The sequence below is a fragment of the Liolophura sinensis genome, chromosome 6, assembly GCF_032854445.1.
Source record: "Liolophura sinensis isolate JHLJ2023 chromosome 6, CUHK_Ljap_v2, whole genome shotgun sequence".
Taxonomy (NCBI): Eukaryota; Metazoa; Mollusca; class Polyplacophora; order Chitonida; family Chitonidae; genus Liolophura; species Liolophura sinensis.
This window is the reverse complement of record NC_088300.1, coordinates 37711399-37727647: the sequence shown is the minus strand read 5'-3', so window position 1 is coordinate 37727647 and position 16249 is coordinate 37711399. Positions and strand designations below refer to the sequence as shown.

The 16249-nt window shown below is 39.4% G+C and overlaps 1 protein-coding gene across 1 annotated transcript; it reads right to left on the bottom strand.

Moving 5' to 3' along the window:
- Positions 1-11440: 11440 nt before the first annotated feature.
- LOC135468269 (glutathione-specific gamma-glutamylcyclotransferase 1-like) lies at positions 11441-15031 on the bottom strand. Its single transcript, XM_064746423.1, has 3 exons — positions 14837-15031; positions 14531-14566; positions 11441-12104 (listed from the first exon to the last, which is right to left on the bottom strand). The coding sequence occupies exons 1-3, from the start codon at positions 15002-15004 to the stop codon at positions 11550-11552; spliced, it is 759 nt and encodes a 252-aa protein (XP_064602493.1). The 5' UTR covers positions 15005-15031; the 3' UTR covers positions 11441-11549.
- Positions 15032-16249: the final 1218 nt, after the last annotated feature.

The following is a 16249-nucleotide window of genomic DNA, read 5'->3' as shown; positions in this document are numbered from 1 at the left end:
TGTTTTGAGGATTCCTGATGGTTGGACGGCCTTTCTTTTAACCTGAGTGTCAGGTATGATATGCTGAAGATATGCTGTGTGTGTCATCTTGAGAAGCAGGGTACTCTGTATGTATATGGATAAACAGAGAATTGCATCAAAGATGGGTTTGTAATTATTTGGTACCTGTGTTCTCTACGTGGCAGTTTATATAACATATAAAGCTCTGTTATAAAGCTCTAAAGCTCTTGTTGCTAACAAATGAATTGACTGTTTACATGCTTGATTTTTGTGATTCTTCCTTCAGGAATGAAAATAGGGGTAGGCAGGGATTGCTACAGAATTTGTTTACAATATTTTCAATCTTTTACTGTACGTTGCACCTGTTTGTTGTACTTCACAATCACTTGGAATTTAACCTAAGTGCTCACAGGAGAAATCCAGACTTGAAAATGGATCCCTATGAAACCATAACTTTGTGTGCTAATCCGCCAGACAAATCAACTCACTCAAGAATGTAGGGCGCCGTTATAGCCTAACCTAGGGCGTGAAATACTTTTACTTGTCCTTTAATTCAGAACTTTTAAATATGCCTCTTCTGCAATATTTTTGTCAGGCTGTAAATACCCACGGAATCGACACGAATAGCAAACGTTTTCTTTCAGCAGGTCTTATACTCTGATTGACTTAAACCATCTTAGGGTTCAGAAAAGTGTACTTTATATTCCAGAAGAACGTTAACGTAAAAGTGAGTTGCGTATTTGTTTGACAAATGACAAATGGCTTGTATCCTTGTCTGGAAAAAAAGGATTACGTATCTCTAGGATTGGAATTTCTCAATTTGTTTTACTTATAATAATATTGTCAAAGAGTGAAACTTTCTAGGTTGGATTCCCACTTCTAATACCCATAGAATTGATCGTGTCTAAGGCGTAAGAAGCGTTAGTTGGTCTGTTCCACCTCTGCTCTTGCCTTAAGGCTAGCAAAGGCTTTTGCAGTGGTGAAGTTTTGATGTTAATAAACAGGAGCTGACATACGCAAATGATACTCGGATACTGGTGCAACAATCATGAGTAAGTCTGTGTTCATTCCTCAGGTATTTCTATGACGTATTTGTTGTATTTGCCAATTTGTTATTTTGGCAGTGGATTTGTTATCGAACAGTGTAGATAATAAATAAAAATCATTTTTGATACAACCAGAGATAGGTTTTATTTTTTATGTCAACTTTTCGTCAAGTTCACATTGTGCGATTTGTCGGATGCAATAAGTCGGATGAGAACGCAGTTTAAGCTGTTTGTTATATATTCGTAAAATTCGACAAATCGCGGCTTGTCCACTTGTGGACACGGCTTATGGAATGCAGCTTGTTCTGTTTTCAATCAGAGTCGATTGGTCAAATCGCACCTTGTAAACACGGATTGGGGGACGTTAAAGGAGAAGAAAACATAAAAATGATGTCAAAATCAGATAAAAGAGCGTCAAAACTTATTTGCAGATATGATCTTTAGTATTTTTTGGGATGGTTTTTTTTCCTCAAGAGAAAAGGATATTTGAAAATATTTTTGTATGGTGGGTATTTCGAACCAACTTTTGGTATTTATCGTTGTTCCATAATAATGTTTTATATAAGGATGTGATGCTTGTCAAATAAATTTATTTGAATGTACATTTGTTGGCTGAAAAGAACAAATTCTAGTGCAAAAATATTTACTAAACCTGTCTTACATCCTCATTTATGACATTAATAAACAAAGACTTTAAATACGAAAAGGTGGTCCCAAATACCTTCCATACAAAAATTATTTTTCAAGTGTCCTTTTTCTTTAAGGAAAAATTGGAAAAAATATTCAAGACCACATTTATTTATTTATTTATTTATTTATTTATTTGATTGGTGTTCTACGCCGTACTCAAGAATATTTCACTTATTCGACGGTGGCCAGTATTATGGTGGGAGGAAACCGGGCAGAGCCCGGGGGAAACCCACAACCATCTGCAGGTTGCTGGAGACCTTCCCACGTACGGCCGGAGAGGAAGTCAGCATGAACTGGACTTGAACTCACAGCTACCGCATTGTGAGAGGCTCCTGGGTCATTACGCTGCGCTAGCGCGCTAACCGACTGAGCCGTGGAGGCCCCCAAGACCACAATTAGGAATAACTTTTCGCACTCTTTCATCTGAACATTGTCATTTTTGTGTTTTCTCCACCTTTAAGTGTACAACCGGATAAAATCTCTCGATGCTCAAAAATGCCTTCTAGTTCATCTTTTAGCGCTTGGATAATAGCCTTTGATGAATACATAAACTGTCTGGTTACTGGGCCCGGTAGTGCCAACTCTCTTGAGACTTCATTTCAGATTCAACTTTAAGGCGTGTTTTTAATTATGTACTTTGCCCTAAAAATAATTGTGTAACAATATATTAAATATGAACTAAGTCTTTTCAGGTTATGTTTGACTTTAGACAACTGCAATGGCTGCTAAGTTTCACTAAAATTTTAAATGTATAATACGACTTAATACCAGTATTTAGCTAATGCACTTTAGATGCTGTGCGATAATTCCATCACCCGTCAGGTTACTTCCCACAGGCGAATCCATCCTATTGTTTATGGTGACGTATCTCCACACGTTATGTGCCATGGAGGTTACGCCACGATCTTTTTGCGACAATTTCGTAAAACACTCGTTATATTGGAATGTTAACTTGACCAATTACCTCATCCAGTTGCTCTGACACTATGAACAAATCACAGAACACCAAATGGCGCTGTCATTAATACTGACTTGGTTTGTATGTTCCATGCTGCAAACGGACGTGGTTGGAAAAAACACGGAAATCAGCTGACTTTTCTTTGTCATGATGCTTTCTTAAGTTAAATCCAGTCATGAAGTTGTTTGTGGTGTGGCATCTATTTGGAGAAACAGGCTCTTTCGAACATGCAGTTGTGCAAGTGATTTTTTTTTCTTTTTTTTTTTAACTCCATTTAAGAATTTGATGTGAGCGGAGGTAGTTAGAATAGCACCCAATGCCCGAGGGTATGCCCCTTATAGCGTGTCGAGAGTGCCATTGTACGGTGGCATGAGGTCGTTTTAGTCACACCTCGGACCCTATATCACATGGTATCTTTGCCACGTGCCTCCAAGGTCACATCCGAGGGGAGCAGACAAAGACTCTGGTCAAGAGGTGGGCGGAAGGAGAGGACCAGCGCAAATATTACCTGGCTTTAGTATAATGTCCCAGGGGAAGCCGCGTGCGTATGGTACCTGCCACACGTTCCCACGCTCCCCGCCGCTCCACCCATCGCACCTTGTGCAAACTTGCAAACATCATCAAGTTCGGATGGAAAATGAACTCGAATGAAGACCCCATTTTAGTTACTCTTGGCTTGTTGTCTTCTCTGATTTTTGGAGCATAGAGTTACTCTCCACTTCCGGTCGTCTTCAGTTACAGGTTGCACAGAATATTTGATCTTCTTCAACATGTCGTAACATCTTACATGACACAATTTGCACCCTAAAGTAGCGCAGAGGAAGGACGACGCAGAGTTGTAGGTACAGGTATGCACGGTGGATTCATCGACAGGCTTATACGTCCTCGATTTTAGCACACGTCCGTGGTTTTGGACGTCTGACATGGCAAGGTGGCCGTGACACCTGCACTGTACCATCTGTGTGGGAAGCTGCATGGTGCTTGTGCTGGATATTCGTGCTGGTATTGACCCTGTGTCACATAGGTCCCCTCCCCTACCCCCAGAACGACTCGAGCGCCGAGCCAGGGTTCTAACCTCGGCTAAAAATACTCCATTAAAACGTCTCATCACGACCATTCTGTTTGGAGGTTTGGGTCACCCACAAAGCCGGTTTTGTCTTTTTGATGAGGGCTGGGAATTGGAGCGTCTAATGGGTATAGCACAGCGCTACTGTCCAGGTGATTAAACGGAGAATTTAAATGTGAAAAGTTGCCGTAAACAGAACGCCGAGACAACGGAATCACTGAACAAACACAATTGTCTGTGGTGAAAATTATAAATGTACATGTGACCGGGAGAAAAGGATCCGGTGACCCTCAATAGGTGTGCTGAATTACAGGGGTTAAAAAAAATCTGAATAACAGGTGGAAAACAAAATGAGAAAAAATAAACTGAAGTAGGCTACCCGTGAGAAAATAGGTCGAAGAGGGATGAATTTCATCTCCACCTGTGTTGTGATAAATAAGAACATAAGAATTATGAGAGTTTAAATAACAATATTAGCGCGAAAGTGCACTTTAGTTAAGTTTCTTGCGAAAGCATGAATCGAAACTTAACTAAATTGCATTCAAGGTACATGTATATATGCGTTAATACCAGCGAAAATTTACAGATAATTTGTGATGATTAATTGCCCTGTTGTGTCAGATCACCGCCGATCAGTTCGTCGGCGGTGAAGCAATCCGTCTGTGTGGAGAGGGGCTCTTAGTTGTCGCTTTTCTGTGGCAGAAAAAACTGCAGACATCCGTGTGATGAAATCACACACTCGCTGAAGACATTATCTAACGCAATGGCACGGAAAATTAAAAGTCACCGTCATCTGGGCTGCTTGACAGTGGTACCTAAAGAGTTATTGACAGCAACCGATGTGCACTGGCCGGTGGAGAAACCTTGGAACAGCGACAATGCACTAACGTCCATGAAGAAAATAATCAGCCCCAATTTTATAATTGGTAATCTGCTGTCAAATTTTTAATTTAATGCCATGCATTTGCACAGAAAGGCCTTCATTTTAGAGGACTCCGCTCAGAAATCTTCTAAGGTTTCACAACGGCTGGCTAATTTGCTGATCACTAACCAACTACATTGTGTTTTGTCATCACTTACAGTGACAGCTGAAATGAACCTGCAGGTGGTAGGATTTGTCACTTCGGTATATCTGGCTTGTAATTCATTACCATGCAGTGACAATGTTGGTATGTGTAAACTTTTGTATTTATTTATTTAAGTTGTATTTATTGTAACAATGTCTTAATAAATTGTAAAACGACCGGTTTTATTTGTATGGATTTTCCACACACCCATATACCAGTATACCCTAAGACATAAGTATGTATTGAAGACGTCGATCTGCTCATGAAGCCTGAGCTCGAATGTCCGGGTAGCGATAGATTTGGCCGGGGAATCTGTTTCGAAAAGTATGTTACATTTAATAGACGACATATATTCAACAACAACAAAAATAAAACACCTAAAGTAACTTTCTGTCTGTAGTGTGGTTTTAACTCAGCTGACAAATCCTGAAAAATACTCAGAATTTGCATACAATCATGTATATAAGTATACAAAGTAATCCTTTTTCCTTGCTCTAACCTCTCAGTGTTGAGCGCCAAGCGAGACAGCAACAAGTACCAGTTGGGTAGTTTTTTTCATGACCCAATCCTGGGTTTGATCCCTGGCCCCGGGATCTCGAACCGATTTATGGCTTAAGTCAGAATTTCAAGTCACTTTAAAATTATTTCTTACGTAACAATGTCAAAATATTTCTTGACAACGTAAATTCTGGGTAAGCTATTGTGAAACAAATTTCAACTTCATTAACGGAAAGGACTATACCAAGTTTAATGATTGAAATTCTGACTGAAGTCGAAGATCCCTCCGTTATTCTGGAGTGAGGTATCTCGAATTCGAGACAGACGCTCTAACCATTTGGCCATCGCAGCAGTCTCTCAGTCTAACATGTTTCAGATTAATATGAGTACATGTAGCTGTTGTTACTTATTTCATGCGTAGTAAGTATGACCGCCCTTTCGTGTACAATATAGGCCTACATTCCCGGTATACAACTGGCAGATATTTACCAACAGAAGCAATAATATAGTGTTTAGAGGGCCAATCAAATTCGTAAAGTAGGCCATATAGATTATATGTTTCTAAGTTTTGGCATGCAGAATAAATCATGTTATTGCTACAAACTAGTATGAGGTAAGTATGACAGGCTTATTCTGTTGGTGTAACGGGATATTGTGTTGTCCATAAAATAATATTAAGCCCCAGTAACACAAAGTGTTATACGTATAGCATCAACTCAAGAACGCATAATATTATGTTAAAGTTAACATCAAATTAAATTTAACAAACTGCTGGAAAGAACTTTCATATACATGCATTCGCACCAAGTTTATTAATGCATGATTCAGGATTTAATGGTCCAGCATATGGCTGCCGTGAAAGATGCGTGATATGGTGACATCATGACGCGTGACGCCATGTTACGTAACTTCATGATGCGTGACCTCCCGATGGGAAAAGATCAGGTCATCCCAGTAAGAACAGGATGGCGGAGTTTCCCAGTTTTACAAAATGCAGTTTTCGTCAACAGGCGAAAATGATGAATCTATATGTCTCCGGATCCATTTCCTTTTGGTCGTGAGAAATGAGGCTTGTTAATGGAATTTCTCTGTTATAACACAACTGGGTTGGCTAGCGGATGAGCAAAACCGGAAGTGCTGCCAGTTACTGCTGGTAGGGGGCGTTCAAGGTGCGCTGCGCAATCACGTCAATGACAAATCGCTTGCCTTCTGGCGACATTTTGGTACCGGTACATAAAACTAACAGGTTATAACAGGTCATTCGTGCAACATTACACTCCCACAAATCTTCGTCTTCACACGCTTATGTTTTCTACTCCATTCATCCTCATTTACTTGCCGTCGAGTTATTCTTAATTTTTCCCTCCGGCCAACCCAGTAGGCCTGTATGATTGACCACTCGCTGTCGACCTTCCCAAAAGGAGCCAACATCGGCAATACACAACGAAATCTACATCCTTAATCTAATTTTCTCCTAAAAGCAAATAACCGAAGTGTTAAAAATCATATTTTACAACAAACCAAAACCTAATGTAGCTGGCATGATGCTTTTGTATGCGAATACCTGCTTCAGTTATATTAGGCTCATAAAGCCTGTCTTGTCTTGATATATAGGGAACCACGCATACCAATTGTAGGCCTAGCTGTTGTTGATTTATTGTAGCTTATGTCATTCTCTTATATGTTATGTAATAAATGGGGCTATAATTGCTATAGGCCTACGTTTTTTCTCCTACATATATAGAAGTTAAAATATGGTTGTAATCCATTTTTTATATATATATATATATATATATATATATATATATATACTTGATGCTGTATATATATACAGCATCAAGTTCTGGAGATTTTTGCCGACATGTTCGTTAGATATGTTGTGGTTAGATAGCCGACATTTACAAAATTCAGAAATTCAAAATTCAAATTTTTACGAACAATTCAGAATTTGAAGTGTTACCGAAAGTAACAATGCTAGTTTAAGAATATATCTTATCGAAACCAAAAATAAATCAGAGTGGGTGCAATGCATTTCCTCTATACAATGCGTAATATAAATATGATTCCTGAGATGATTGTATACAGAAACGATTCCCACACAACTATTGCCTTCTCACTCACTGGCAATTTCACTTTTGTTTGAGGCGTTGTCTCAGGATATATTTTTGAACTGCATACTGTAAAATTCATGTTGGTAATATAAAGATGTTTTAGCTTGCCGCAAGTAGTGTAAGTATAAAGATTTGCGGTGGAGTGATTGCGTGTATAGGGCATAGTCGTTGTTCTGATTGTCCAAAAGGACGCTGTTTGTACATGGTTCACAAGACACACATTTCTCGCAAGCCGATTCCCTTCTAGAAACTACTGGTACTGAGGTGGATAGAAAAGGACAAAGCATGGCTTACAACTGAAGAAAAGGTGATTGAAAATTATTATTATTATTATTGTTCCTTCTCACACCCATAATATGGTGCAATTAAAACTCTGTATAAATAGACATAAAAAAAACGTGAACACTGATCAGCTCGGAAGCCTCCAGCATGCTTTTGGTATTATTCTGAATGGTACAAAGAGACCGAAGTCAATGGTCAGTGACACGGTCAGCTAAGACTGACCGGTCAACTTTGACCCATTGCCATTTCTCCCGTAGCCACGACGACCAAGACGACCCATACCAGCTTCGTTTATGTTAAATAAAGCTCGGCGAAAAAAATAGCGATGGTGATTCCAGGTGACAGAAGGCGCTGGGATCAGGTCCCATCTCACCCTCACCTGCTTTTCCCCAGTGTTATTATTACAGATTACAAAGATGCGGACAGGTTTTTCCAAGGTTAAGCTGCGAACAAAAGGCAGTAGGCATGGGGTTTGTCTGTAGTTGGCGAAGGCTGATTAGTTGGCCTTTTGATCTGCTCATATTATAAACTATTGGCTGTGAGCAAACACAGACGCAGCTGCTTGCTTCCTTATCGGTACCTTTCATCAGTCTGAACATGTAAATCGTGCCAACAATAGCAATACAATTATTGCTGTAGATGGGCTAACCATTAACAATGGGTAGGTAAAGCAGCCCGTTAAAACCGGCGAGATGAACTGGAATTGTTTGCGGGCTTCTAATCCTTTGTGTTCAGCGGATTGTGGCGGCTGCTGCTGCTGCTGCAGACTATGATGGAATCCAGGCAGGTAACCTCTGCATCAGCCCAACCATCCATACAGCACACAAAGGACAAGTAAATCGTCATATCCAATAAACGTTTTTAGGATGGGGGAAAAAACTTCCTTATTAACAAGGATTAAAAGTTTCTTCTACATCTGCTCGTTGAAACGATAATGAAAATTCTAAAAATGGACAAATAAACTATGAACAAACGTTTGCCTATATTTTGGTTTGTTTCATTAAAAAAAACACGATAAACTTTGACCAATTTCAACTGTGATAAACTTTGACAAGTGGGGACTGATCAGAAAATGTATCATTTTTATGACATACGTACAGCTACTTGGCACCAAAAGAGCTGTTTTTCTTTTAAAAATGTGCCTATACGTGAATGCATAATCCCATAATGTTAGCAGAGCCTAATTTATCACCCGGCGTTAATCACCTTAATTCACGCTCGCGTGTTTATCATTTTAAAATGGTATGACATGAATATTTCTTTTCTTTATTAGCTCCTTTTTACTTATTAACGTCCGTTAATTGTTCAAGCTTGCTCAGACTAAAAATGGTCCATTTATTTGATTAATTGTTGGAAAACGAACGATAATTGTTCCATTGTTATTGAGTTACTGTCCTTGATAGCGATGTGTCACGATACAGCCTTACCAACACCAGTAAGAATCCTTCCCCGCATTCACTGGGGCTATAGTGTTGTACAAACAGTGGTAGTTTTAAGACACCATTACCTTTCGGAGAAACCGTGTCCCTCCTTTGGTTTGCCCTGCTTTATAGTATTGCTTATGCTAAAGGATACAGGAAACGCTTGGATTTTATTTCTGAATACGGAGTATATGGAGTGATCTAACATATAAAAGTAAAAAAAAGCTTCTCAACTTTTTATTTGGAGCGTAAAAATGGCTTTAAACTACAATTTTTTTTAAAGCCCTGGTTGTTAGTCCGGAAATTAAGTAGCCTGTTGTGATGCCGCCAATGGTGATGTCAACAACTTGTTTGGGGGGATTGCCCATTTCCTTTAAACCATACTGTTCGTTTTATAGTATACCTTTGCATGTACCCTTTAATGTTCTCTTGTCTATTTGTGTCGTGTGGAATCTTTCAGTTGCAACATTGCAGCGAACGATAATAGTTTCTCCTCTCTTTTGTTCGGCGCTAAGTATGAAGGTGTGAAAAAGCAACACAATGAAAAAAATCGTGCAGTTTTACGACAAAATCTACATTCAATTGTGTTACCAACACTTTTCAATGTCAAGCACAAGTTGTGGTGTTATATATACTGTAAATTTGCAATTTTTTAAAATATGATAGTACTGCTCAGCTGGGGTTTATTTACTATTGTTTTATTTTTTATTTTTCTTATTTATTTTTTTTTTAATTGGTGTTTTAAGCCGTGCTCAAAAATATTTCGCTTATACGATGGCAACCAGCATTGTGGTGGAAGGAAACCGGGCAGAGCCCGGGGAAACCCACGGCAATCCGCAGGTTGCTGACAGACGCACGGTTGGAGAGGAAGCCAGCATGAGCTGAACTTGAACTAACAGCGACCGCATTGGTGGGGAATCCAGTACCTTTTCAATACTTTTCATCTATAGCATACACTCCAATAGTGCTCAGATCTATGGATGGAAAAAATAGTAGTGCCTAGGTTATACCACCGATCTGGTATGCATATTACTGACAAACGTCTCCATATCTGACATAAAGACTTTCTCGTGGTGGTCGTAAAATAGCGAAAAGAGGACCCAAGAGCGCCTAGACCGTTTATCGTCACAAAGGCCCCGTAAATTACAATTAGACAGGGGAGGGGGGAGAGGGAATATATCTGCAAATTCCTTGTCCATGGCCGGATTACCACCTTTGGCGAGATACGGACGAACCGCTATACTGGCACCAAGGCCCCACAACCAGTGGACGGAAGGAATTATTAAAGATCTGTTCACTGCACATGCTTTAACACCATTGCAAAATTAAAAACTATGAAGTTGAACGTATCACTGATCTTTAATTCTCTATGATATTACAAATGGCCTGCAGTTGACTTGACGAAAATTCATTCATTCTTTCATCCATTCACTCGCTTATTCGCTTGCTTCTTTATTCACTGATTCGCTAATTTAAGATTTAAGCTGATTTAGGAACGGTCCAACACAGTGCTCACCGATAATACAGTAAAACAAAGTATAAATGAATGACTGATTACCCCCATAACACCGCATCGGCAATAGCTGAGCCTCATGGCGAGAAAACAAAGTATAAGAAGGCACACGTGTATCAGATCAAGCATACATAAGATCAAGTAGACCAGAATGAATCTTTATTAGAAAAGGGAAGATTTGTATAAATGCCTTTGCTTTTTTGCCGGAAGACGATTTATTCAAACAAATATTATATAATTTGCCATGACATCGATGATTATGATTATCTACTCTTTTGTCAGAAATACTTAACTCCTGGACTGAAATGATGATAGGTCAAGAATTTCACATTGAAATGAGAGTTGTTTGATCACAGAGGCTAACATTTCACTTATACGACAGAGGACCTGTTTAAGTGAAAGAAGAACTGGGGTAGAGTCAGGAGGACAGCAGGCACGGTGAATTCGAAGATGGAATCGAACACGCCACCCACAGACTGGATTCATTCTCAAAGGTGTTCCTTGTACGCATATAGGCAACACTTATGCTTAACGCCCACTGCGTTATAATGCTTTCAAGCGGTTAGTCACAGAAATAAATGAATGTAGTTTCCATAAACAGTTCACCTCATGATGTAAAAGCATTTGATTAAGGCATTTCTGTAAATCAATAAACTATACTGGTGAATCAAGATATGTATGTAAGATTGAAATTGGAAAGCTATCAGTTAAAGTGAGGTAAAAACAGACAGAAAATACCAATAAATATTGACAAAAGTCAATCTTTGTAAAAAAGTTCAATGATGCTTGTTACACGACATAAGTCTATGGCTTACTGTGTATACAAAAGAAAATATATATGTTTAAAGCAATTTTTTCTCTAATTTCTTCATATGCCTGGTGAAGTATAAGCGTTGATCATTCATCTCTTTGCATCTCCACTCTCGGCTCCAGCACTGTCCTATCACAGGCCTCGTCATTGTGCGAGATTCTCTTGGCTATACAGAATGGTTTTTCTATTGACACCATCTCACTATGTACCTTAGCAGGACGCAAATGTTTACTATTCATTTTCTCAGAAGGTTTGTGCACATTATGTCGTGTCGCTAGAAGAGTTCTTATCTTCTTATCCAACAGAAACAAATGCTCATCCGTTTCCTCCGGAATATATTTCCGTGTGAAATCGGCTAATTTTGTGACGTAGTCGCTGTTTGCTCCCGCCGTGCCATGTGACGTCACGATCTGCAGCGCCATCTGATCAAGGCTGTTGTGCGGTCCCATCCACAGGTGGCTGTCAGGTGTGGCTGTGTATACAACCGTGGGGATAGGATATTCATGAGACTCTCGACGGTAGAAGTCTATCACATATGTTGTATATCCACCTAGTCTCATCTCCCGATTTGTGAGATTCTCCATGCCTGCTTGAATTTGTTCCTTCCCTTTTAATTCATAGGCAACACCCCACAGTATAGTCTGCAAGTTCAAACGAAATATTCTCTCATATAACAAGGCTGTAGGTGAAATAAATAATAGGCACACTGTTTATATATAGACCGAAGTCTGAAAGTTGTATTCCAGAAAAAATACTATAAGCATGTCTAAAATAGTAGACGGTACGCTGATTAGATCGTGAAAGATAATCTTCGAATATTTCGATATTAGCATTTAGGTCAGTCGTTCACATCATATAATGGCCTATATATAGATGTATATCCACAGGACTTCCTTTGTATCATACAGAAACTCTTTAACTACTTTTATTTATCAATTATGAGGTTTTAATAACGTCAACGTCTTGAGTAGCCTACACATCGCACATGACAACCTTAATTGCTTAGCGTCACCGTGTAATCACGATGAGTCGACTGCTACAACACTCAAAAACGTTAGTCTTATACAATCTTTGTATTAACAGATCATGTATGCTATTTGAACAGAACAATATACTGCAATAAAAAAAACACATTCTAGCATCACTCAAACAACAGATCTTCCGTTAAATAGAACAGTTTGTTTTTTGAGAGAAATATGGATAAATTCGACAGAGTTGTTGAGAATAGTCCTAGTCTCACGGTGATTACAATGAAACAGATTCATTAACTAATCCTTACAGAATGATTTGATCTCACTGATCGCCTCCTGATGTTTCCACAATTAACTTTACACTTGAACTTATTATTAATTAACCGGCCGTAAGTGGGAAGGTCTTCCAGCAACCTGCGGATGGTCGTGGGTTTCCTCGGGCTGTGCCCGGTTTCCACCCACCATAATGCTGGCCGCCGTCGTATAAGTGAAATATTCTTGAGAACGGCGTAAAACACCAATCAAATAAATAAATAAATAAATAAATATTATTAATTAATAAATTGTTTCTGTGCCTTTATCGCTCTAGATTATTTATTTGATTGGTGTTTTACGCCGTACTCAAGAATATTTCACTTATACGACGGCGGTCAGCATTATGCTGGGAGGAAACCAGGCAGAGCCCGGGGGAAACCCACGACCATCCGCAGGTTGCAGGAAGCCAGCATGAGCTGGACTTGAACTCACAGCGACCGCATTGGTGAGAGGCTCTTGGGTCATTGCGCTGCGCTAGCAACTGAGCCACGGAGGTCCCCGCTCTAGATTAAGCTTTATGAACAGGTAAATTATGCACTTGGTATGTACAAGTATTTGCGGCTCATCAAGCAATGTGTTTTGTTACAGGCAAAATTAACTAGGAATGCGTGTCAATGTTAATGGTGTTGCTGATATTTTTACTCCACACTGATTCTTAATAAATCTCCATGCAGTTAATCCGATGTAATAGTTGTTACAGCAAAGTACATAGGACATGAGTTAGATCATGGCAATTGCAGTGGATATTACTACTGATACTGCATGAAATTAAAGTTGGTATCATGAACAAAAATAGATTGTTTCAAATGCTCACAGCATTTGAGTTGCGTGTAATATGATGTATTCTCCATGGTTCGGTAATAAACTCTGTTACCTAGCCAGAAGTTTATTAGGATTAGGTACTAGTTTGGTTATGGACAAACCAGTACCTAATTCAGCGATCCAACTGAATCTGATTCTTAATTCGTGAGACGTGGGTAACAATATAGGTCATAGGTATTGCCTTTTGCCCGATGGTTTAAAAAAAAGTCTGTAATTATTTCATTCTTTTTACTAGAAAGGAGAACAACATAGAATGATATTATGTCACGACTAGTTTCCGAAGTAAGACTTATTCCTCTCCACACCAATATTTACACGACTTTCACCTATAGGTCAATACATTTGCAATCTCCCCATAATAGATAGAGTGTTGACTCTATGAGTATTTTGTATTATGTTAGGTATTTATGAGTATGATACATCGTCAGCTAAATATGCTGAGAGGGCAAAACACGACGTTATCTGCTAGATCTCTACCTCAGCGAGGCTGTTGTTATATTGGGAAGTTAATGACTCGTACATAGCCCTACCCCTACACGGATTTTTCTTTTCAAAACGTTTTATGCGACCCTAATCACCGTCCTTGATTTTTTTCATCTGTTGTATTATATTTGCATGTGCAGGAAATATTGTGTGACTTCACATTTATTACAAATCGGCCAATCCCTGACCAGTAGTATATACATGTATACAGCCTCTTTACAGGCTATACCTCATGTACACAACAGATGCTTGTGGGTGCGCGCGTATTTACCGAGGTCACGTGATCGACTCTGTTTGCAGGCTAAGCACATGGTTGACAGATGATGCAATTATAGAGCCAACGTGGACTAGCATTGGTGAGCAATATTAGAGGGATTTATCACACATATGGCAGGGAAATTCTACTTGACAGATTCATATCACAAGCCTATGTGGTAAAAGGAACAATGGAGAAAGAGCCATTGTGGTTGACCTACCGTGCTGTCCGGCACTAGGGTCGCCACCCGGCCCGGCTGAAAAAAAGATAATAAGTTTCCATTAACATGTGACAAGCTCAAGTGGTCAAACATAATACATGCGCCACTGGTCTGATTTTGTGGGAAATAACCCAGGGAGGTTTATTGCAAGTGTAACCCCATACTTGAACTCTGTGATAAAACGTGCCGCAACAATGTTTCTGATTTTCGCCTGTTAAATGGGTGGTCACTAAGGGTGACATATACTAATGCGCACACATCTGTTCTTCATATCGTGACATCAATGAGCTAGTGTCCCAGACTTACCTGTTCAGGGGTGCCCCGGTGGGTTGTGTTACCCTGCCAAAACCGCCTCTTGAAGCCCTTGATATAGCCGTAATGCTTGCTGCTGTATGATATACCGGGCTTCCAAGTCAGTGAGCCGTAGCCGAACACCCAGATGCTTTCTGCGTTATCTGACACCGTCACCGACATCTTCCTTCCCGTCCACTGCCTGTCTATTTTCAATGTTTATGATGTTTATCAGAATATAGAAATATGCCTTAACTGCACTTAAGAAGACTGTCACGCTCGCGTTGTCACGACGTCTGCTCAGTTGACCAACCGGAATCACTATTCGCACATTTCTGTGATTTGATTGGCTACCACGAGTTTACGCCAGTGGATTTCATCATTCACACTGCTTGAGAGTAAACAATAAAAACTCAGGTTGCATCATCAAATCTGGCATTGGGCTTTTTACTTTCCCATTCTTTCAAGGGAAATTATATGCTCTCCTGGATACAACCATTCGTATAAAGCTCAAGTTTACAAAACTGGTGTAAAAGCAAAAAATTTTTGAAAAAAAAATAAAAAAAAAACCTTTTCTGAAAACAAATATGACAGATGCGGAGTCGCTTCCGCTCCTCTTAAAATATCCAGTGATGTTTGTTTGACGTATATCTGTGCGTGTTAGTCCACGTGCACTCCTTAACACGTAGGTGCACGGATGTAACACGCCAGGGCGTAGGAAAAGTACTCATCGAGAACAGACATATACACGCACAGTTATAAGCCAACAATAAAGTCTGGTTGCTAGGTGAGCACGTGCCCTACTTTTGAAAGAAAGCTGTCGATACCTACGGAGGTGGTAAAGAGTGAATGACCGTATCTTTGGTCACGTGATATCAATATTTAAGTTTTCCTCGGTACAATATACGTCAGAGTTAATCTGCTATGGGTGAGAAAGGCAAACCAACAAAACGCGTGGCATACCACTTTAAATATCACTTTACTTACCACCCACATTGTATCAATCTTGCCTGTTTCATTATATGATTACTCCCTTTATAAATAAAAGGGTGACATTTTCAGACATATACATGGCCAACTGCGGCCGCTTTACGTGGGCTGTGTACGTGGGCTGAATCTAAAGTGATATATACCTGAGACTAAACAAGCCTTAAACAATCAAATAAATTAATAAATAAATACAAACAATGATTCAGACAAAGTTTTTGGTTACCTATATAAACTCAAGACTGAAGACGTGTAACCACAGTTTGAAAAAAAGTATGCGTGGGTAAGTTGATTCCCCTCGACCTAAAAACAATACACATTTTTATTTGATCTTTGTTTAATGCCGTACTCAAGTTTTCTCAAGGTATACGATTGCAGACAGTTTTACGGGTGACGTATACAGATGTGCACACGGTATTGGTGAAAAACAAATGAGCCACA

Coding starts and splice junctions, on each gene's coding strand:
- LOC135468269 (XM_064746423.1), bottom strand. CDS start 15,004: ATGTCGGTGACGGTGTCAGATAACGCAGAAAGCATCTGGGTGTTCGGC. Junction 14,567..14,836: donor ACCGGGGCACCCCTGAACAG/GTAAGTCTGGGA, acceptor TCTTTTTTTCAG/CCGGGCCGGGTGGCGACCCT. Junction 12,105..14,530: donor CCCTAGTGCCGGACAGCACG/GTAGGTCAACCA, acceptor TTGAACTTGCAG/ACTATACTGTGGGGTGTTGC.